This window comes from Lepidochelys olivacea (assembly GCF_965140295.1).
Source record: "Lepidochelys olivacea isolate rLepOli2 genome assembly, chromosome: 9".
Taxonomy (NCBI): domain Eukaryota; kingdom Metazoa; phylum Chordata; order Testudines; family Cheloniidae; genus Lepidochelys; species Lepidochelys olivacea.
The window spans coordinates 39,710,218-39,733,913 of NC_140419.1; the positions used below are offsets into that span (position 1 = coordinate 39,710,218).

Here is a 23,696-nt window from a genome sequence, read left to right on the forward strand (position 1 = left end):
TTGGAATTCTGGGTTGAGATCCCAATGCCTGATAGGGCTAAAACATTGTCACGGGTGGTTCTGGGTACGTATCATTAGGCCCCCGTTCCCTCCCTCCCTCCCTCCCTCCGTGAAAACAAGGGCAGACAATGGTTTCGCGCCTTTTTTCCTGAGTTACCTGTGCAGACGCCATACCACGGCAAGCATGGAGCCCGCTCAGGTAACCGTCACCCTATGTCTCCTGGGTGCTGGCAGACGTGGTACGGCTTTGCTACACAGTAGCAGCAACCAATTGCCTTCTGGCAGCAGACGGTGCAGTATGACTGGTAGTCGTCCTCATCGTGTCCAAGGTGCTCCTGGCCATGTCGGCTGGGAGCGCCTGGGCAGACATGGGCGCAGGGACTAAATTTGGAGTGACTTGACCAGGTCATTCTCTTTAGTCCTGCAGTCAGTCCTATTGAACCGTCTTATGGTGAGCAGGCAGGCGATACGGATTGCTAGCAGTCGTACTCTACCATCTTCTGCCGAGCAGCCATGAGATGCGGATGGCATGCAGTCCTTCTGCACCGTCTGCTGCCAGCCAAAGATGTAAAAGATAGATGGAGTGGATCAAAACAAGAAATAGACCAGATTTGTTTTGTACTCATTTGCCTCCTCCCCTGTCTAGGGGACTCATTCCTCTAGGTCACACTGCAGTCACTCACAGACAAGGTGCAGCGAGGTAAATCTAGCCATGTATCGATCAGAGGCCAGGCTAACCTCCTTGTTCCAATAAGAACAATAACTTAGGTGCACCATTTCTTATTGGAACCCTCCGTGAAGTCCTGCCTGAAATGCTCCTTGATGTAAAGCCACCCCCTTTGTTGATTTTAGCTCTCTGAAGCCAACCCTGTAAGCCGTGTTGTCAGTCGTCCCTCCCTCCGTCAGAGCAACGGCAGACAATCGTTCTGCGCCTTTTTTCTGTGCGGACGCCATACCAAGGCAAGCATGGAGGCCGCTCAGCTCACTTTGGCAATTAGGAGCACATTAAACACCACACGCATTATCCAGCAGTATATGCAGCACCGGAACCTGGCAAAGCAATACCGGGCGAGGAGGCGACGTCAGCGCGGTCACGTGAGTGATCAGGACATGGACACAGATTTCTCTGAAAGCATGAGCCCTGCCAATGCATGCATCATGGTGCTAATGGGGCAGGTTCATGCTGTGGAACGCCGATTCTGGGCTCGGGAAACAAGCACAGACTGGTGGGACCGCATAGTGTTGCAGGTCTGGGACGATTCCCAGTGGCTGCGAAACTTTCGCATGCGTAAGGGCACTTTCATGGAACTTTGTGACTTGCTTTCCCCTGCCCTGAGGCACATGAATACCAAGATGAGAGCAGCCCTCACAGTTGAGAAGCGAGTGGCAATGGCCCTGTGGAAGCTTGCAACGCCAGACAGCTACCGGTCAGTTGGGAATCAATTTGGAGTGGGCAAATCTACTGTGGGGGCTGCTGTGATGCAAGTAGCCCATGCAATCAAAGATCTGCTGATATCAAGGGTAGTGACCCTGGAAAATGTGCAGGTCACAGTGGATGGCTTTGCTGCAATGGGATTCCCTAACTGGTGGGGCTATAGACGGAACCCATATCCCTATCTTGGCACCGGAGCACCAAGCCGCCGAGTACATAAACCGCAAGGGGTACTTTTCAATAGTGCTGCAAGCTCTGGTGGATCACAAGGGACGTTTCACCAACATCAACGTGGGATGGCCGGGAAAGGTACATGACGCTCGCATCTTCAGGAACTCTGGTCTGTTTCAAAAGCTGCAGGAAGGGACTTTATTCCCAGACCAGAAAATAACTGTTGGGGATGTTGAAATGCCTATATGTATCCTTGGGGACCCAGCCTACCCCTTAATGCCATGGCTCATGAAGCCGTACACAGGCAGCCTGGACAGTAGTCAGGAGCTGTTCAACTACAGGCTGAGTAAGTGCAGAATGGTGGTAGAATGTGTATTTGGACGTTTAAAGGCGCGCTGGCGCAGTTTACTGACTCGCTTAGACCTCAGCGAAACCAATATTCCCACTGTTATTACTGCTTGCTGTGTACTCCACAATATCTGTGAGAGTAAGGGGGAGACGTTTATGGTGGGGTGGGAGGTTGAGGCAAATCGCCTGGCTGCTGGTTACGCGCAGCCAGACACCAGGGCGGTTAGAAGAGCACAGGAGGGCGCGGTATGCATCAGAGAAGCTTTGAAAACCAGTTTCATGACTGGCCAGGCTACGGTGTGAAAGTTCTGTTTGTTTCTCCTTGATGAAACCCCCCGCCCCTTGGTTCACTCTACTTCCCTGTAAGCTAACCACCCGCCCCTCCTCCCTTCAATCACCGCTTGCAGAGGCAATAAAGTCCTTGTTGCTTCACATTCATGCATTCTTTATTCATTCATCACACAAATAGGGGGATGACTACCAAGGTAGCCCAGGAGGGGTGGTGGAGGAGGGAAGGAAAATGCCACACAGCACTTTAAGTACAGCACTTTAAAAGTTTACAACTTTAAAATTTATTGAATGACAGCCTTCTTATTTTTGGGCAATCCTCTGTGGTGGAGTGGCTGGTTGGCCGGAGGCCCCCTCACCGCATTCTTGGGCGTCTGGGTGTGGAGGCTATGGAACTTGGGGAGGAGGGCGGTTGGTTACAGAGGGGCTGCAGTGGCAGTCTGTGCTCCAGCTGCCTTTGCTGCAGCTCAGCTATACACTGGAGCATACTGGTTTGGTCCTCCAGCAGCCTCAGCATTGAATCCTGCCTCCTCTCATCACGCTGCCACCACATTTGAGCTTCAGCCCTCTCTTCAGCCCGCCACTTACTCTCTTCAGCCCGCCACCTCTCCTCCCGGTCATTTTGTGCTTTCCTGCACTCTGACATTATTTGCCTCCACGCAGTCGTCTGTGCTCTGTCAGTGTGGGAGGACAGCATGAGCTCGGAGAACATTTCAGCGCAAGTGCGTTTTTTTTTCTTCTTTCTAAGCTTCACTAGCCTCTGGGAAGGAGAAGATCCTGTGATCATTGAAACACATGCAGCTGGTGGAGGAAAAAAAAGGGACAGCGGTATTTAAAAAGACACATTTTATAAAACAGTGGCTACACTCTTTCAGGGTAAACTTTACTGTTAACATTACATACATAGCACATGTGCTTTTGTTACAAGGTCGCATTTTGCCTCCCCCCACCGCGTGGCTACCCCCTCAACCTTCCCCCCTTCCTATGGCTAACAGCGGGGAACATTTCTGTTTAGCCACAGGCAAACAACCCAGCAGGAATGGGCTCCTCTGAGTGTCCCCTGAAGAAAAGCACTCTATTTCAACCAGGTGACCATGAATTATATCTCACTCTCCTGAGGATAACACAGAGAGATAAAGAACAGATGTTGTTTGAATGCCAGCAAACATACACTGCAATGCTTTGTTCTACGATGTTTCCCGAGTACGTGTTACTGGCCTGGAGTGGTAAAGTGTCCTACCATGAAGGACGCAATAAGGCTGCCCTCCCGAGAAACCTTTTGCAAAGGCTTTAGGAGTACATCTAGGAGAACCGCGAATGCCAGGGCAAAGTAATCCTTTCACATGCTTGCTTTTAAACCATGTATAGTATTTTAAAAGGTACACTCACCAGAGGTCCCTTCTCCGCCTGCCGGGTCCAGGAGGCAGCCTTGGGTGGGTTTGGGAGGTACTGGCTCCAGGTCCAGGGTGAGAAACAGTTCCTGGCTGTCGGGAAAACCGGTTTCTCTGCTTGCTTGCTGTGAGCTATCTACAACCTCCTCCTCCTCATCTTCTTCGTCCCCAAAACCTGCTTCCGTATTGCCTCCATCTCCATTGAAGGAGTCAAACAACACGGCTGGGGTAGTGGTGGCTGAACCCCCTAAAATGGCATGCAGCTCATCATAGAAGCGGCATGTTTGGGGCTCTGACCCGGAGCGGCCGTTCGCCTCTCTGGTTTTCTGGTAGGCTTGCCTCAGCTCCTTCTGTTTCACGCGGCACTGCTTCGGGTCCCTGTTATGGCCTCTGTCCTTCATGCCCTGGGAGATTTTGACAAAGGTTTTGGCATTTCGAAAACTGGAATGGAGTTCTGATAGCACGGATTCCTCTCCCCAAACAGCGATCAGGTCCCGTACCTCCCGTTCGGTCCATGCTGGAGCTCTTTTGCGATTCTGGGACTCCATCATGGTCACTTCTGCTGATGAGCTCTGCATGGTCACCTGCAGCTTGCCACGCTGGCCAAACAGGAAATGAGATTTAAAAGTTCGCGGTTCTTTTCCTGTCTACCTGGCCAGTGCATCTGAGTTGAGAGCGCTGTCCAGAGCGGTCACAATGGAGCACTCTGGGATAGCTCCCGGAGGCCAATACCATCGAATTGTGTCCACAGTACCCCAAATTTGAGCCGGCAAGGCCGATTTAAGTGCTGATCCACTTGTCAGGGGTGGAGTAAGGAAATCATTTTAAGAGCCCTTTAAGTCGAAATAAAGGGCCTCATTGTGTGGACGGGTGTAGGTTTACATCGATTTAACGCTGCTAAATTCGACCTAAAGTCCTAGTGTAAACCAGGGCAGAGAGGTAAAGTGACTTGCCCAAGATTACAGAGCAAGTTGGCGGAAGTCATTGAACCCATGTCTTCTGGGTCCCCATCTTAGGCTGTATTCACGAACTATTCTGCCTGCCAACATGATGTGTGGTGATTTTTTTTAATAATCTTGTTGCCAGTTTATAGTGGCTTTCTTGTTAATATTTATAAGGGTCCCTTAGAGAGAGAGGTGTGACAAAGGCCCTGATTCTGCAGTGTGCTCTCTGGTCAGACCCCTGTACCTGTACAGTGCCCCATTGGCTTCAGTGGGACTCTACAGGAGTATGGATCTGTCTGTACAGACGAGATTGCAGAACCTGGCCCTGAGTATACAGGCAAAACTGTGACTTGCTCAAATGCATGAAGTAAACTAAAAAAGGAGAGAAATGTGTGTAGTCTTTTTCTTTTAGCAGCTGTAACCTATTCAGACAGAAGTGTGTTTTTCTCAAATTCATGATGTCCTTTAAATACAACTAGAATGGCTGACCTTGTGTTGTGAAAATATTAGTCAGAATCATGTACAAACTAATCCTGTGTCTACATCCCAGCCTGACACTCTACAGATCTTTCCAGGCTGCTGCTGTAAGAGGCAGCCACAGAGGCCAGTACATATGTGCCTCCTCTCCCTGAAGTTCCAGGTTATCTAATCAGCAAGGATGGGGCTTCCTGTTATAATCTAGGCTGGGTCGGGGGGAGAACATGGCCTCATCTCACAGATGAGATTAAAATCAATATATAAGATATTTTATTTTAAATAACAACTGGTTAAATAACAACTGGTCTAACTCCCTGTGACTCTCTTTCAGCAAATGAGGCCAATCATGCTGTAGGCTCAGATCCTGCCATCTGTCCTTTACTGATGAATGTGTGCAGAGCTGCTTCAGAGGGACTTTGCATGACCACAAGTGTTGGCCCGTGCAGAACAGCTTGTAGGAAAAGAAATTTGGAATAAATCCTTCAATGTGTTTGGAAATTCTTTTTAACATGGCAAATTTGTTTCAGTATATGTTGTTGTAGTGGTTTGCAAAGTATTTTTGGAAAGTTGCTAGCACTTCAGTCATTTCAGTTGAGCACTTTAGAGATTGTGAAATCACCTCTAACTTACTCCTGGGGAAATTCTGTGAGACTGCGCACCTGCAGAACACCCCCCCGTCCCTGGCAGAATGCCTATGCTTCCCTGCAGAAAACATCAGGAAAGCGTAGTTGCCCCTCCAAAGAGGCAAGGCATGGGTGGGAACAAGGGATTACCTGCCACTGCTTACCCCCCCCCTTCATTTCTGCAAGTGCAGAGTTGCCCAGCTGAAGGAGGCTGTGTCTGGGTTCTGCTGACTCTGCAGCTGAACACCACCTCCTGGTTCCTAGTGCCAGTCATGCTCCTCTTCTGTGTGCTGTGAGCCTTCCTGTTTTCTGTGCAACAGTGTGTGCCCATGGTGGGGTGAAGTGGGCGGGGGGGGGGGCAAAGGAGGGTGTGCGGGGGGAAGAGGTAGTGGGGAAAGGAGAGGGGGTGGAATAGGGCATGGGGAGGGGAATGTGGAAGTGAGGGGAGGTGGATGGGGCATGAGGCAGTGCGGGAGGGGGATGAGATGGGGAAGAAAAGGAGACGGGAATCACAGGGGGAAGCAGGAACCTGGCATGCGGCATCCCTTCAGCAGCAGCCAAGGTCTCCCCGTTAAGTGGGCCAGTTGAACCGTCACCCTGACAAACCCTGTCCCCTGCACACCCAGACCCCCGCTCCACTGAGCCTCAACCAGCTGCACCTGGACCCCCACCCCATCAAGTCCTACTTCCTCAGACCCTTCCACTGAGCCCCCCAAGCCCCCTGCTGAACCCCATGACCCCACACCTGACCTCTCCACACTGAGCCCCACCCCCCCGCTGAACCCTATCTCCTCACATCAGACCCCTCCCCCACACACTGAGTCCCAACCACTCTCACCTGGCTCCCCTGCAGAGACCCATTGATTGTCCCTGCATCTTCAACCCCCCCGCCCCCGAATGAGCACTTGTGCACCCAGAGCCCCCAATGAGACATCCACACTGAGAGAGCCCACACAGAAACCTCTCACTCTACACCTGGATCCCTTCCACACTAAGCCCCTCCACACTTGGATCCTACTGGGTTAAGCCTGCCCACCCATACCGTATGTGCCTGGATTTGCAGAATTTTAAAATATGCACGTCAGTTTTATTTTTTTGGCACAGAACTGGCTTAATTTTTTGGCACAGAATTTCTGCAGGAGTACTAACTCATTCTAACTAATGAAGCTGAAATGATGTCAAACATCTAAGAATGCTCTTATACTTCATAACCAAGAGGGATTGTGATTATATAATGCCATTATAACTTTGTGGAACACAGATGCTTTTTTTATAAACTTTTTATCTAAATTTTTGGTTCTGTAGAAGAAGTAGGGTGATTAGATAGCCAGGGTGAAAAATTGGGAGAGGGGGTGGCGGGTACTAGGCACCTATATAAGACAAAGCCCTAAATATTGGGATTGTCCCTATAAAATTGGGACACCTAAGCAGAAGAGTGTGATGGAGTGGTCACACTTGCTCAGAATTTGACTGTTTTCAAATGTTGGTATTCAGAATAGATTTGAAATCCACTTGAGCACTGTACTTTGTCTGAATGTGCACATACAACTAATCTTTTGAAACCTTTCCAGACCGGGGCATTTTACGCAACAGTTGAGTTTGCAGAACTAACTAATTCTCTTGTTAACCTGGATGTCATTTTTGAACAGGAAATGTGCCTGAGAAGTGTTGTCTGTATTGGATGGCATATCTAAACTGATAAGCTCGATGTCCTATATTGCAACATCGAGTTGGCGGTTAAAAAAAGTCATTTTAAAATGTGAACCTCCAGGAGGGTTTGCAGTGGCTCCGAGATTATACTTGTATTTCCCTGCTTTTTTTAAAGCAACCCCTGAAATTAGCATCAAAGTTTAGGCTTAAACGGTTTTGGTATGGTCAACAGTGTGGAAGTTCAGAGAGACATTACCATGCCAAGAGATCAGAACAAATCCTATGCTGCCGTACACCTGCCTTAAAAGTCACAACCCTATGGGACAAGTATTCAAAATTCTTATATATTGACATTAATTAATTTAAAGTTTCCCCTTATTGCTTAGTATTTTTTGTCCATTCCTTTGCAAGTCCCTCAAAAAAGCGTAGTGGTCTCCGTCCGCCAACACTATTCCCAGAGCCTTGCTGATAATGGGCTCAATCCTGCAAGACGCTGAATGCCTTGTTCCCAATCTAACAAAACTTTTATGCCTCTGGTTAACTTTAAACCTGAATAGTCCCACTGCCGTCAGTATGATTACCCATGTGATTAAAGTTTAGTACATGCTAAAGGGCTTTCCTGGATTGGAATCGGAATGCTGAGCATTTTGCAAGAATGATCCAAATGGTAGGAGAAATGGCTCCGATTTAACCTGGATTTTCACCCCAGTAACTTCAAGAATTCCCAATGATATACAAATCAAAGAAGAATCTGGCCCCACAACTGCTGTATGGTAGGAGAGGAGCTTCTGGAGGCTGAGGGAAGGGAATAGGGTATGCAGCTGAGTTGCATGCTCTCCAATGTATCTGCCCTATCTGTCTCTGTTCATATTATGGTAGGGGACGCTCAGGCCCAAAATTAGTATTTGTCATTTTCCAGACACAAAATTAAGTTTAAAAATAGGCTGAAGACTGAATACTCCATTGAATATCTGACAGCTCTGTGAATCTTTTGAGTGCTAACAATATTTTTTTCACACTTTAGAAGACTTGTATTTTGCTAGAAATCCTATTGTGCTAATGAAACATATAATACATTTTTTAAAAATACTAATTTAAATTGTATGCTGGAGGGAAGGAGGTGTTAGCTTTTTGTATGTAATGTATTTTCCTGTACGTTTCAGCATACATTATAAATTTATAGTTTAAAGATACTATGCTGCTGTGTGTGTTGTAAAGTTGAAGAAATTTTGTTGAAATAACCAGAGATCGTATTTTGGTGTTTGCTTGTTTATGGTGAGTTTTTTGTTTTGTTTGTTTGAGGAGTAGGGAGTGGCTTGCATCTGATTTTTGCCTTGGTTAGATTGGTGATATTAACTGGAGTTAATTTATTCCTAAAATGAGAACCTTTTGGATGTTGGGAATTGTTGTATCCAACTCTCCTAGAGTACATTTTTCTCAAGAACCTCCCCAGGTGTCGTATTTTATTCAGTGTTAGGGATAGAGGTTCGTGGGAGAAAAGAACAATAAAATTAAATGTTTGGTCCCACATTCTGAAAACGGTACACAGGAATCTACAGCAAGGTGAATAGTCCAGCAGTAATAATAGATGGTAGCCATTTGGATTCATTACTAAAAGGACCCTTTTGTAGCTGGAAGAAAACATTTATATGTTGCTAAGCCCTAGGATTATCTGTGTTCTTTACACATGAAAATGTGAAGTGAAACTGAGAAGTGTGTGTGTAATATAGCAATGATGTTATAAAGAATTGAATTCACTTTTTGTGCATATTTTAGGAAAATTAGGTTCTTTGTTTGCAGTTACAGTATTAAATTGTTAAAAAGAATAATTAGTTTGTATGTAAAAGATGAGCAAATCTTAAATTTAACTAAACTATAGCACTAATATGTAGGCCAGTTATACACTTCTAATGTGTATTTAATGTTTCAAAATCACTTTTTGTTTTCCAGGATGATCTTGCAAAAGGAAGGTCCTCGTTCTCTGTTTAGAGGGCTAGGTCCTAATTTGATAGGCGTTGCTCCTTCCAGGTAAAAATCTAACCATCTATTCAATAAGTGAAGTAATTTTAGTCTAGTGTTTAAACATGTGTATGTCAAGATTTAAGGCATGGGGGACTTGCTTCAAATGAACTGTTACATCTGATGTGGAAATATTTAGTGGTAAGGCTACTTTTTCCTCCCCTTTGTATAACTTCTAAATTTGAGAGAAACAGGTTAGGCCACTCCTCTACAGAGCAACCCCTACTGGGCAACCTACATACCTGCATCTCTGTATCTACAGTAGTATTTTGATAGTGCCCATCTCTGAACTTTTCAGATGTCCAGTTTTGTACACAGTGAGGTATACAGTATTCTCACCTCCAGGTTGCAGGGATGTACGTGTGCATTATGATGAGTATGTGACTCTGAGATAAAAAAAAGGACACCATTTCCTGTGATGTAAAGTAGTAAGTAAATATACATTTGAAATCTTCAGTTAACTTGTCCTCTTCAAGAGGACAATGGGGGAAAATACTCCTAATGCATTGGGCCTGACTCACTCTCTGAGATCTGCTAGCAAAACATGGGTTTGAGGCCTCCTGCAATGGAAAGTCCCCTTTGGAACTGGGAAAACGCACAGTAATGCCAGCTGTCTGCAGCCCCCACACCATCTGGTCCTAGAGCCAGCTAAAGCAGCCAAGGAATTGGTGGAACCTGCCAGTGCAGGAGCAGCGTCAGGGCACACGGCCAAAACCTGCTGAGCCCCTGTTGGAACTTAAATCTGCCCTACCCATTGGAATCTGATGGGAGGGCAGTAGTGATGCTGACATTTACCTTCTTCAGGGGTGAATGCTTCTGATATACCTGTCTTGGTAGGCACAGCATTGTGCAGTTGCACCTGCTGGAGAGACTCAAGCCTCATATTTTGAGCAAGCTTAAACAGAAGCTGAGATTCTTTTAAAATAATAATAATAATAATGGATGGAAAAGACCCTAATATCATTTCAAAATAGCTGGTAGGCTGTGTGATTAATCGGTATGGCTGCTTTCTGTTCAGTATTTGTACCCTATGTATTTACAATTATATCTTCCTAGTGCTGTCTTATAGTCCATTCCACGTATTAATTCCCCTTTTCATAAAGACGTGTCTCCTAAACTTGATTCATTCTTAGCTTCAGCTCATCATCTCTGTCTGTTTTTGAGCCTGCTAACTGCCTGTAGTTTATGGAGTCCCCTTTTTGTATACTTTCCAACATTTTAGGGGAAGATTTCCAAAGTTGCCTAAAGAATTTAGGAGCACAGTCCCTTTAGGTGTCTTTGAAAATCTAGTCATTAAGCCCTAACCCTTTCTCAGAGTTTATAACCCTGCAGACAGTTTATTATCCTTATTTCCCTTGCTTGTGCCACTGTCAGACGTAAGAGTTGCTGTCATGTGAATAAATACTTGTGTAGATCTTTGGCATGCTGCACGTGGAATGTTGATGTGGTATCTTTCATGACCTGTCAAAATGATCCCAAATGAATAGGCTGTTTAGTATAGCTGAGGGTATGTCTTCACTACCCACCAGATCGGCGGGCAGCGATCGATGCAGTGGGGATCGATTTATCGCACCTAGTCTAGACGTGATAAATTGATTCCCGAGCATTTTCCCTTCGACTCCTGTACTCCACGCCAGGAGAGGCGCAGGCAGAGTCGACAAGGGAGCAGCAGCAGTCGACTCACCGAGGTGGAGACACCATAGTAAGTGATCTGAGTACGTCGACTTCGGCTATGTTATTCCCATAGCTGAAGCTGCATAACTTAGATCGATTCCCCCGCCACAGTGTAGACCAGGGCTAAGGATCATATTACTGCTGTAAATGCATTAGGTAAAATGTATCCTTCATGTTACTTCATGCTTTTACCCAAGAATAAACTCAGCACACTGTGCATGCGAATTTGGCTTCTGTTGTGAGTTACTAGTTCCCAAAATCCCTTTTAGGGACTTTGTCATGCAGTCTGCTGGAACAAGAAGTTAAAAGAGCAATTTATTTCCTACTCTTTTGATTTTTAATTTGTTTAACTTTAGAGAACACTTTGTAGTGTATATTTTGCTTAATTGCTATTAAAATGACTTTAAACATTTTGAAGACTTGCAGAAAAAGTCTATTTAATGCAGAATACTGTGTGTTTTTGTTCTGATCACAAATTCAGCACCAGTGCTTGCAAAAGTATACTAATCCCACAAGTATTCTTACTGGTCTTTGCGTTCCTGGCCCAGACTGGTTGTGAGATACTGGAGTGTAAAATTGCATCATTCTGATTATGATCTTGATTGCCCTCACTTAATTTCTGACCAGATTATTGGGAGCAGAATTCTCTTCATCTGCTTGGGTCAAAGTCACCATTTTATACTATCTAAAAGCTGGCATTCAGTGCTTTCAGAGGGTATAAACTTATAGCTAATAAGCTTTTAGCTCCAGCTGTTTTCAAGATACCAACTGCTAAAATTTGTGTAGGAATTCAAAAGAGGGGAGAATGAAGATTTATAATTAGAATTGTAAAAACTGGAGATTGAAAGTCTCTTAAATCATTAAGTCTCCCTGGAAATGTGGGGTGGGTGGAGGTTGTCTTGTCCCTAAACACTCACTCTTGCCTTATGGGAAAGCTTTGGATGTCATTCTTTTAACGAACTGATGTATGGGAACCGTTCAGTTTATTTTCTTTTACTTTATTTTGTTGTTGTTGGGTATCTGTACAAGAACAGAATCTGTTCTGTTGCTTATTTCTCCACTTGATGTCATGAATGTCTGTTATTGACAGTGTAATTGGCTTCAGTTGTCATGAGCGATGTCGTAATCAGCTACAGGAGTAGATCAGCATTGCAGAAACAGATTCTGTTTTCATGCAAATATCCCTCATAAGAAATGAGAAATTAAAACTTGAAAATCTCACACATACAGGAAAGAGTTGTTTCTAAATAGAATTTTTTCATCAAGTTTTCATGAGACATTAGCAACCCTTTGAAGGTACTCTGTTCTTATTTTAATTAAATGCTTAGATTTTGTTTAAATAGCTTAATTCTTTCACACTTTCAAAAATTTCCCTTCACAGATGGACCTAATTAAAAAGTTTTTGCTTTACCCAGTAGGTATCTCTACTTAATAACTATTGCACACTGTAGAGTAAATGGCTGATCATCTCACAGTCCTTAATTAAATTATCCTCACAACACTACTGTGTCTTAGGGAAATGCTATAAACCAATATTATAGATAAGGAATTGAGACACAGGTCTCTGCCCAACATTACTCAAAAAGTCCGTGATAGAGTAGAGAATTGAATTCAAGTCTCTAAGTCTCAGGCTGGCACCCCAATCCCTGGGCTGCCCTTCACTGCACAATTTTTAGTGGCATATTTTTGATCTGACCTTGTTGTACAGACCCAATATGTAAACCACTCATATACCATAAATTCTGTTGGGTAGTAATAGAGCCTGTGGTGTTAATTACTTTCGCACACCAACCTGAAAACTATTATAAAAATATTTCATGTGTACACAAAATTAATTCTAAATGGATCTCTGCTGTACATTAATTTTGTTACATGGGTTACCTTGCAATCTTCTCTTTTTCAAAAAGAGGCTCAAATACGGTAGCTTGTTTTTTCCAATGCTCTCACTAGAATTGTCCACTCGGTAATGTGTTTAGCTTTATAAATTAGCACATCCTGTTTTTTTCCAGTCATCAGCTTTGATCAAATACTGTTTGTTTCAATTAAGCATTTGGTAAGTGGCTTTAACAGCAGTTCTTTGTTTGAATAAGCTATAAAGAAGCTTGTTTCATAACACATGCAGCATGCTCAACTTGGTTCAGATCCCATTTAAAAAAATTTACGCAGCATAAAGCAAGCACTTTATCATTTTGCTGGGAAGAAAAATATGTTTGCATAACTAATGAGGTTAAATTAATGTTTATATTTTCAATCCTGTAGATATTATATATTTCTTTAAAAATGCACAAGCCTTATCACCAACCTAAAAATGGCAGTAAGCATGTATGTTTTGTATTCTTTTACAAAATAAGTTTCGTAGTTGTAACAAGCGAACAGTAACTTTTTAATTGATAAAGAAATTAGTTTAGATGCTAATAAACACAGTTTTATATAACTTTGTATTTGATGCAAATTTACAAAAATTCTTTGCTACTCTTCATTTCTTTCACACAGTTAGAAAGTTAAAACGCTTATTCTGAGAGTTTAAAACAAAACTGAACAAGGAGAGAAGACTGGAAGCTGGAAAGGTGGTATTTCCAGTTTACCATGTAAAATGCGTATGTTTAATAAAGCAACTGAGAAGCCAGAAATAACCTTATATCTTGCCACCCTAAGGCAGATCTTACATGTCAGTTCCAAATGTTTTACTCGTTCTGTCATTTGGTAATGCCATTAAAATGCATTTACAAATAGCACTGCTTGAACTGCATTGTTGCGGTGTCTGCAGTAACAACTCCGTCTGCAACTTAAGCAAAGCATTGCCACTCAGCGTAACACAGAGGCTTTAGTCTCCATGTTCACAAACTCCTCTTATATGCACACACCTCCTCTCTCTTTGAGGTCCGTGGGGATTGGATGCATTACAGAGGTAATGAGATAGGAAGATTGTAAACTGACCCCATTCCTTTAATTTTTTTCTTAATTCTGTTTCGTCATTCCTAAATATTCCAACTGCTTTGCAGAATTATTGTTTGAACAGCTTTCTGCCTGTATTCTGCAAGTATTTTTTAGAGTGGTAACCGTGTTGGTCTGTATCAGCAAAAAGAACGAGGAGTGCCTGTGGCAACTTAGAGACTAACAAATTTAGTTATTTTTATTTATTTTTAGTGATTAGCTAACATCTTGTTGCAGTACAGTAGTATAATGAAGCCAGTGTCTCTCATGCATTAGTGCTACTTGTAGGTACATCTGAGCATAAGGTACAATAACATAACTTGAATCTTATTCTAATTTTAGAGCAATATACTTTGCTGCTTACTCAAATTGCAAGGAAAAGTTGAACAATATTTTTGAGCCAGACTCTACCCAGGTACACATGATTTCAGCTGGAGTGGCAGGTAAGGACCTGTAACTTTTTGCCCTCTTTATTCTAGAGGCTTGCTAATGATTGAGAGGCTATGATGAATGTGAAATTATAAAAATAAGAAGTGCCTGAATGATTCTGGATGTAGTAGCTAGATATCTGTGTAGGTGCCTCTTTCCCCTCCTACTCTCACTCTTTCTCTCTTCACCTCTCCTCTCCCTCCATGTTAAATAGGGAAGCCAGCTTGAGAACAAATGCATAAAACTTGCCCTTTATGTTAATGGGTGTCTGTAACTGTGTATGCGTGAACAAGCTTCTCTAGGAAAACTGGCATGCATATGGTAATTATTTTTGCTTAGCAAACTAGAAACAATGTTGTCTACATTACTGTAAAATTATGGAGAGAAAAATATATTCTATCCCCCGTCCCTTGATTTTTGTTACACCTTTTTTAATGTGCTATATGTTTTGGCTTCTCTGAAATATGCTCATAGGTCTTGGTGAAGTGTACATCTGTCCCATGTTCAAATGCTAAAATATTTCAAGTTTGTTTTAGTGTTAAGTAACCCAGATTGTGGCTATGAAGAGGGATTAGAAATTAGATTGCAGAGTACATTAATATATTGGCCTAGCACCTCTTGAAATCATAAAAAGAACAGGAGTTCTTAAAGACTAACAAATCTATTGTAGCATAAGCTTTCGCAGGCTCCCTCCCAACTCTCAACTCTAGGGTACAGACGTGGGGACCCACATGAAAGACCCCCTGAGCTTATTTCTACCAGCTTAAGTTAAAAACTCCCCAGGCACAAATTCTCCCTTGTACCTTGGGTTTAAGTAACGCTGTCACCACCAAGTGATTTAACAAAGAACAAGGGGAAAGGACCACTTGGAGTTCCTCTTCCCCCTCGATGAAGTGGGCTGTAGCCCACAAAAGCTTATGCTTTAATAAATTTGTTAGTCTCTAAGGTGCCACAAGTACTACTCATTCTTTTTGTGGATACAGACTAACACAGCTGCTACTCTGAAATCATAGAATCAGACTTAGATAGATCCAGAATGAAATGGATCAGTCACTTAAATATAGTCCCTAAAATATTTCCACCAGCACAACAGAGATGCCACTCAATGTTACTTGGTTCGTAATCTTTATTTGGGGGTAGTAAACCAGGGGTATGAAAAGTCAGGTTGGCAAAATTGTGTTGGGGAAGTACAAATATCACTTGCCAGACAATACCTGCTGCTTATGATGTCCCTCATATTTAGATGTAGTAAAAAAATATTTTAAAAATACTATTTATTCTATGCATATTTGAGGGCTGAACTTTGGCCGCTTAAGCACAACAGAAATGAAATTGGCTAATTCACACCAAATTATGTAACCAATATATGATATTTCTTGTCTGTGGTATGGGCTTTAAGAATATCAAATGTGCAGTTAATTGTGATAGACCAGTGGATCAATGTGGAAAACCCTGGAATGTCCTAAAGCAGATAATTGACTGTGGCACATAGAATTCAGTATCTAGATGGGAGACCAAAGTGGCATTAGATCTATGCTTATGTAATATAGTGATGGGTGCCACAGAGAAATCCAAGAGAGATAAATAGTAGTGAGGTTTAACCTTCCCATGATAGAATGAGGTGTTCCCTAAGGCCAGTAGTTTGAGGTTTTTTTAAAAATAGAAAAGGCATGGAACTAATGCCTTCCTGGAGGTTGCAGTATCTTTGCATCACATGGCTGTGGATTTTATGGGTGAGGAGGACTGAAGAGGAAGATAGAACAAAGAAAACTTAATTATAATTCATCCCAATCAATTAACTGCTTCAGAGACCTTGCTTATGTTAAAGCTTTTTCGATTACCTGTGTTCTTTTTTCTTCAGAGAATTTTAAAGAAATGTTATTTTTCTCTTGACAAGGAGCTGAAGACATGAAAATGGATTAGCAATCTTTTTTTTTTTTATTGAAGACCACATATATAATGTATGCAATCCTGCAAATAAATGTAGGTTCTGAATATCCCTGATCCCTGAAAGTTCTTGTACTCATTGCTTCCTGATGAAAAGAACCTCTGTAAATATATACAGTTGCAATGTTCCCAATCCGCAATACTGATTCTGGGTTTGTCAGTTAGTTTTGTATCTGTTCATCGACTTTGTTTCCTACCCCAAAGGCTGATACTGTGATTTGCCTTCATCATTATTGGGTGCTGGATGAACATCCTTGAGCCTTAGTAGCCATCTGCCTGTTTGTGGTTACATTTGGAGGCGCATATTGCACACCAGTTTAATTACTGAGACCACTTTCTCCCATTTCTGTGGCTGTTTTCTTGCAATTATTGTATCAGAGTACTCATGCAGTACTGATGAGCATTAACATTTAGCTTTGCAGTTATGCACCTAAACCACATGGTTGGTGAAACTGAATGCCCCATGCAGATTCACACTGAAGGTAGCTAATTTTCTTTCTTTCTTGAAATAGCCTAGTACAGTATGCTTTAGAAGCCATGTAAAACAAAGTTCTGGGCTAAATATTAATAATCTCTTGATTTTAGCACATTAGGTATTAGTCTGATAGCTACTATAAAGGGCCATAGTTAAAATTTAACATAGCTTCTAGAAAAATGCTAACCTTGTCATTTTTATAATTAATTCTAATAATGTCTTTGAGAAAATGCACTAAAATAAGCTATTAACAATTTTGCGTGCAAGATTTGTGTTGCCGTACAATGCAAAGTAACTTGAAAATTAAGAATGCAGTAAATCCTACGATTCTAAATCCCAAGGACAGAATTGTAAACCTCTCTGTAAGTACTAATTTGTTAGCCTCTTGAAACTGTCTCACATTAAAAACTTGTTATGATTGTTTTCTTTCTTAAATTGTATGATGATCAGACAAATTACTTGTTCCACCAAATAGTAAAACTGATCAACTTAAATATACATTTTTGTAGCTGCCATTGGTTTCAGTAGTAAACTGAATTAAGTGATTTCACATAGTATGCTTTTTCTGTTCAGATGGTACTTTTTTGTTTAAAAAGCTTCTAAAATTTAAAGACCACATGTTGCTTTTGTACCATGCAGCTCGTCTTCTGAAACGATGATGTATCCATTGATTTGTTATAGGTAATAATAATTTAATAATAAAAAGACAGTGGTTTGGTGTGTATATATATTTATATCCTCCTTTAAGGAGAATTCAAGATACTTGTCTTTAATGTTCCTTGAATATTACCTATAGCTGTGGCTCAAGAAAAGAACTTTATTCATTGCCTAACAGTATACTGTGCAGTACAAAATTTGATAAGTACCTATATCTTTTTAAACAGTCAAACTTAATCATGGAACTTACGATGATTTTTGTGAGGCCCTTTGTCTGACCGGGGCCTAGAGCCTTGATTCAGCAAAGCATTTAAGCATGTGTTTATGTTCCAGTGATTTAAAATAAAGTTGTGTGCACGTAGCTGAAGTTAGAATTTGATCCTAAAAGTTTAAACAAGGAGTGGAAGAATTGTCTTCTGCACATGACATTTTAGGAGCAAGGAGAAATTAAGGTACCTTCTTCACTCTTAAAGAAAAAGTTCACTGTAACTTAAGGCTTATAATTCCTAGGCCTTACTCTCCCTTTACAAGATACAAGTAACTCACTGAAATCAATAGCAGTCACTCTTATTCTGTGGCAGATAACTTGTGCCACTGGCCTCTATTAGTAATGGAAACCGCATACAAGTGGAAATTGACACATGTTTAAGCTTTCAGGGAGATCTTCCTTGTAACTGTATACAAGCTTCCAACATTCAGTTCACATCACTTTCATTCCTAAAATATTACACTTTTGTATGAACAAAGATGTTTATAATATACAGTTGTACTGCATCCTTTCCAGTCCAGTGGATCATGAGGTTTTTTTCATACTTAGGCTGTGACCATATAGAAAACATTCCTTAATGGAAACAAAGATATTTTTGTGTCTGTAAAGATGTTTGTTAGTTCCAAAGTTAGTTCCTTCTTTGTTCCAAGGTTGTACCGAAGGATTTAGCACACCATATAAATTCTGCTCTCTGTTACACTTGTGCAACCCTGTTGACGTAACTGAGGCTAGAATTCTCCTTGTTTTTGTCTGTCAGTCTGTCCATTTTGCATTTTTAATTTTAAAAATGATCCACAGGTTAGTTTAAATGAAGTACAATTGCAAATCTTGGCACAGTTAAGGAGAACAGAGTCAGTAAACGTTGTTTGAGTCTGGAATGCAGGAGCCAAATGCAGTTTGTAATAAATTTTTGTGTCAAGTTAGATACTAATTGACTACAGTAGGGAAACATTTTGTTTTTGTGATTTAAACTAAGCAGTATGGACAGAGTATTGCTGAACGAATAGCAAATAAATAAATATATTTGTAGGTCGTTACCCCATTGATGTCAGTGACTTCTGGCAATACGAAGCCTGGCCCTAATGTCAAAAGACATCTAACTATGTTTTCTCAGCTCTGTGTGACAAGGTTAGCATTTTTTTAACTGATTTTTTTGGTTTCTTTTTTTAATATGTGATTATAGGTAAGTATTTACAAGATGTCAATTTGAACTGCTGCAAATGGCAGAAATTTCAGTACTCAGTGCATTTTACAAAAATATTTTAATATCTGTGGCCTGTTCTGATTTTTTTTTCTTTCTTTTTTTTTTTTTCTCTAAACTTTTAACCTGAAAAAGTTAGATCTCACAGTAACTACTTCACAAATCCTTCCAATAGGATTCAATTTGTACACATGTGTCTGATGAGGTCACTGCTTGTTGTTATGATACAGAAAAGCCTGTGTCTATTTTAGGCATTTACTGTACATTTCTCCCGTGAAAAGAGTGAGATCGTGTCATCTCATGCTCCCCATCCGCAGGTCACTTCCTGCAGAAATATGGACTAACTTAAACCTCGTGAGTACTGAACTGAGCGTCTCTTGCAGCCTCTAGTGTAAGAACCACACTTTGGGTTTGTAATATCTATTAAATACACAAAATAAGGTGAATGCACTTTTGTTATCTGAATTCAAATTTATGTGCATTGTGCAAAAACATTACTTCTCTTTCACTCTGGAGTAGAGTTTTTTTTTTTTTTTTTAGTGCAGTTCAGGGAAAGGTGGAAAATACCTTTCACTGATAGCTGCCATTTACTTAGCCATATTGGCTAATTAAAGGTCCCTTGGTGATTATAGCCAGGACATTTGATTTTTCAAAGTATTTCAGAGCTGCATTTAAAATGCTGCAGCTGATACCCTGTGTTGCCATAATGTATCAAAGACATCCTCTTCTTTTACCTCTTTCTTTTTTGGTTGGTTGTTTGGTTGGTTTGTTTTATTTTACTACTTTGGATTTTTAATCCAGCATTACGTATTCACGTGCATCTGTGTCCATTACAGTTGTCTTATGGATAAAGCCAAACTTTCAAAGATGATGCAGAATAGGAATACCTGGGATCTTACCTGTTTTTAGGTCCAAGTCAATTGTTTGGCTCCAGAGATAAACTTAAATAATTGTTTCAATCTGAAATTCAGATATAATTTGCAAAAGGCACTAGACAGCAGACAGCAAAATTAAGAGTGTTATATTGATCAGCATCTCTGATCTGTCCATTTAGTGTTCCCTTTACAAAATTCATGTAAAACTAAAATACAGGATATTTTATCAAGTGACAACATTCACTTGCTCCTAACTTACGAATTACTCAGTTAAAATGTTGATACTATGACATTTGGTACTGTTTACATTTTCAGAGTAAAAGCCACATGAGAGAATGGAGGACACTAGGCCTAGGGAGCCACACACAACACACTAACCTACCCACCTACCTTACTCTGGCGCGGGGGGAGGGGGGGGAGAGGGAGAGAGTTTAAGCTGTCTTGTTCTTAACAGTCGCTCTGCCACACGCTTCCTTTGTGACATAAGACAAGTTATTTAGGCCTCTGTTATCAAAAGTGTCCAAAAATTTTGAATGCTTCCATTTTTGGGTGCTTTACTTGAGGCCCACAGGGTCTGATTTTTCAGAAGTACTCACTACCCTCAGTATCTTGTGAGAATCAGGCCTCAAATTGGACACCCACAATAATTGGACACTGATGGCAAGATTGGGCCATTCTTTAAAATAGGAATAATGCTTCCTTACCACACAGGGCTGTTGTAAGGTTAAGTTAATGAATGATTTGAGGTGTTCTGATACTGTGGTGATGAGTATAGGAAAGCCCATGAGTTAAATACAACAAAGAACATGTCACAGAACAGCTTAGAATGGGCATTCCTAGACAGGATGGGACCTAGCTACGTCTCATCCCAGCCTGCATGTATTGACAATGGACAGAGGCCAGCAGTGGGTGGAATTAAACTGCATCTTTTCCAAATGACTAGCAAGGGCCATTCCTGCTTCTGCCTGAGGGGGAGGTACAGTAACTCCAGCCACTCCTACTCAGATGTTGCATCTCCATCTCACTCCACTACCTCCTCCGTATGGCTCCGCGGCCAAGAGCTTTACCTGAACCCTGTGAGATTGATTATCTTGGGTCAATAGGACAGGAGGAGACTTGGAGGAGTAAATAATTATTACAAATGCAATCTAGGGGTAACACAGTCAGGCATATCCTCTTTAATATAGAAGCATTTAATTAAATAGGAAAATTAATGAATACCAGGGGTGAGTGAAATACCTTTTTGTCTTGCTGTCTGATTTTAAAATTTAGTGTGTAAGTGAAAGGTTATAAACCTAAGTCACTGGACCAGAATCTGCTCTCATATTAGTAGGGGCCTACCAATTTCACAGCCGTGTAAAACATGTAATGAACCGTGAAATAAGCCCTTCCCATGAAATCTGATCTCCCCAAAATCAGCCGGGCTGGGGAGGGACAGGACTTGTCCTTCTCCTGCATGGCTGTTATGGGAGGAGATCAGACCCGCCTCCACAAGCAGTGCAGAAGTGAGGGTGATACACTTCTGTGCTGAGCAGCCACAGAGCTGGGCTCCAGGCTGCTGCTCCCCATGGCTGTTGCCGGAGCTCGGGGCACCTGGGCTTGGGGTTATCACTCCCCACGGCTCCTGCTATGGCTCAGGGCATCCCAGCGCTGGGGCTTCCACCCACTACTCCCCCATGTGGCTCCTGCTGGGGTTCTGGGTGCCTGGAGCTGGGGGTGTAGTGGCTGCAGCTCCTGCCCAGGCTCAGGGACCTGGACTGGGGGCTGCATCCCCCACCGCTCCAGTCCCTGCAGATCCTGCCTGGCTCTGGGTTGCTTCTCCCCACCCCCCCACCCCACCCCACGACTCCCGCCCGGGCTGTGGGTGCCTGGGCTTGGAGCTGCTGCCCCCCAGCACCGTGACTCCTGCCAGGGCTGGAGGTGCAATGACTGCGGGTCCTGCCCAGGCTCAGGGACCTGGGCTGGGGGCTGCCATCCCCCACGTTTCCAGCTGGGACTTGGGGTTTTCACCAGCCTCAGCTCCTGTCCAAGCTTCACTTCCCCCACCCCCACCCTGCCGGTGGCTCCAAATCAGGCTCAGGGTGCCTGGGCTCAGGACTGCTGCCCCCTATGGCTCCTGCCCAGGCTCCAGGCTGCCCAAGCTTGGGGTTTCAACTCCTGCCAGAGCTGGGGCACCTATTTTTCAAATTGTCCAGGGGCCCTAGGCTTCGGCCCCATGGGCCCATACGTTAATCCATTACTGGCCCTGACTAGCGGCTTGGAGCCCCTGGGTGGGGTGCTCGCAGCAGCACTGGGGAGATGAGACCTACCTCCACCTCCAGGAGCCTCCTCCAGGTATAGGAAAATCTGCAGCTGAAGTGAGTATGGCAATCCTGCAACCCCCCTACAACAGCTTTGGAACTCCCCCCCCCCAAAAAAAATTCCCTTTTGAATCAGGACCCCCACAATTACAACATAGTGAAGTTTCAGATGTAAACGTCTGAAATTGACCAATTTTAAGACCTTGTAGCTGTGAAACTGACTAACTGTGAATTTGTTAGGGCCCTACACATTAATGTAAATTTCCTGTTTTTGGTGCAGATACTTCAGATTAACAGTGGCATGACTGAGAGCAGAATTTGGCCCTGTGTTTTCCCGTTTAGTGTTCTTTTTAACTGAAGGTATTTTTCTGGAAAAGAGATCTTTTCCTGAAAGTTCACATGCTCCTGCTCTTATTTCTCCACCTTAAATCAAAATCTTTGGCTTGAAAATGCATTCCTTCCAACCACAACCCATTGTGATGTTCTTGTGTAAAGATTATGATTTAAGGTAGGGAATAAGCAAATTCTGTTAATGATAATAAATACTGTTACAGAAATTAAGAATATATAAAGGGCTTGGTTACCCTCCACCTCTTACATTAGCATGAATCAGGCGTAACTCCAGTGAAATCCATGAAGTTGTAAGAGGCACATACTCTGGTGTAAGAGGCACATGCTCTTGTAATAAGAGTTGTTTCTAAGGGGATTTTCTTTTTACAGATATTTTACACCATGCCCTTTTATGGACATTCTAACCCATCACTAACGCTAATTGGGTCTAATTCTCCATTGCCTTCTATATTGTGTAGTTATTTACAGATGTGCCAACTGGGTGTAAAATACTACCATTCTGTTTTGATAGCATTTTACACTTCCTGCACAGGTTTAAAGTACTGTGCATACAGTAACACCAAGGCACTTGTGCTTGTTTAGTTAAACTGAAAATCAAACTATCCTCATAAAACATAATCAAATAAGAGTACTTTTCGGTATATGCACTGGTAGCTTTAAAAATGCAAGTTACATGAAGATACTTAATTGGGAGGGCATTGAAGGAGTTTGTTTGAACACATTGACGTGAAAGATTATAAACCTAAGTCTGTCGCTCCCCACGGCTCCTGCTATGGCTCAGGGCATCCTGAGAGATTAAATTGTGTTTATTAGTTTTCTACCACTTTGGTACAGCACTGCAGCTATATCTTTGGAGGTATTTGAATGATCTTAGTAGCTGTTAAGAAGCATAGGTAGTTAAGGTTATTTTTGTAGTGCAATTTGGGATCTCAAATTAGGATTTAATCCATTTTTTAAAATGTAATAAACTCCAAAATAAATTTTAAAACAGTTAAGATCCTTTGGCATTTCTGTTTTTGAGTACTTCAGTCATTTGTGTACAAGTTTCCAGTGTAAACGTAGATGGTGATTGAACAGAAGTAACTGGTCTGCAAGCAGTTCTGCTTAAATATGTGTAATTGTAAATGATCTTCTTAAACAAACTTATCAAAGCCCTGTTTTGTGTAGCTGAAGTGCACATCAGAAATGCACTGAACAAGATACTCTTTGACACTTTCCCAGGCCCCTGAGTCCATCTGCTTG

The 23,696-nt window shown here is 42.3% G+C and overlaps 1 protein-coding gene across 4 annotated transcripts in view; it reads left to right on the forward strand.

The window, feature by feature from the left end:
* SLC25A36 (solute carrier family 25 member 36) overlaps nucleotides 1-23,696 on the forward strand; it is a 64,664-nt gene that overhangs the window by 27,173 nt on the left and 13,795 nt on the right. For all 4 annotated transcript variants that reach the window (XM_084638296.1, XM_084638293.1, XM_084638294.1 and 1 more), the window contains 2 exons: nucleotides 9,275-9,352; nucleotides 14,294-14,394. In XM_084638296.1, the coding sequence (XP_084494422.1) occupies nucleotides 9,275-9,352; nucleotides 14,294-14,394 (179 nt within the window). The remainder of the gene's footprint in view (nucleotides 1-9,274; nucleotides 9,353-14,293; nucleotides 14,395-23,696) is intronic.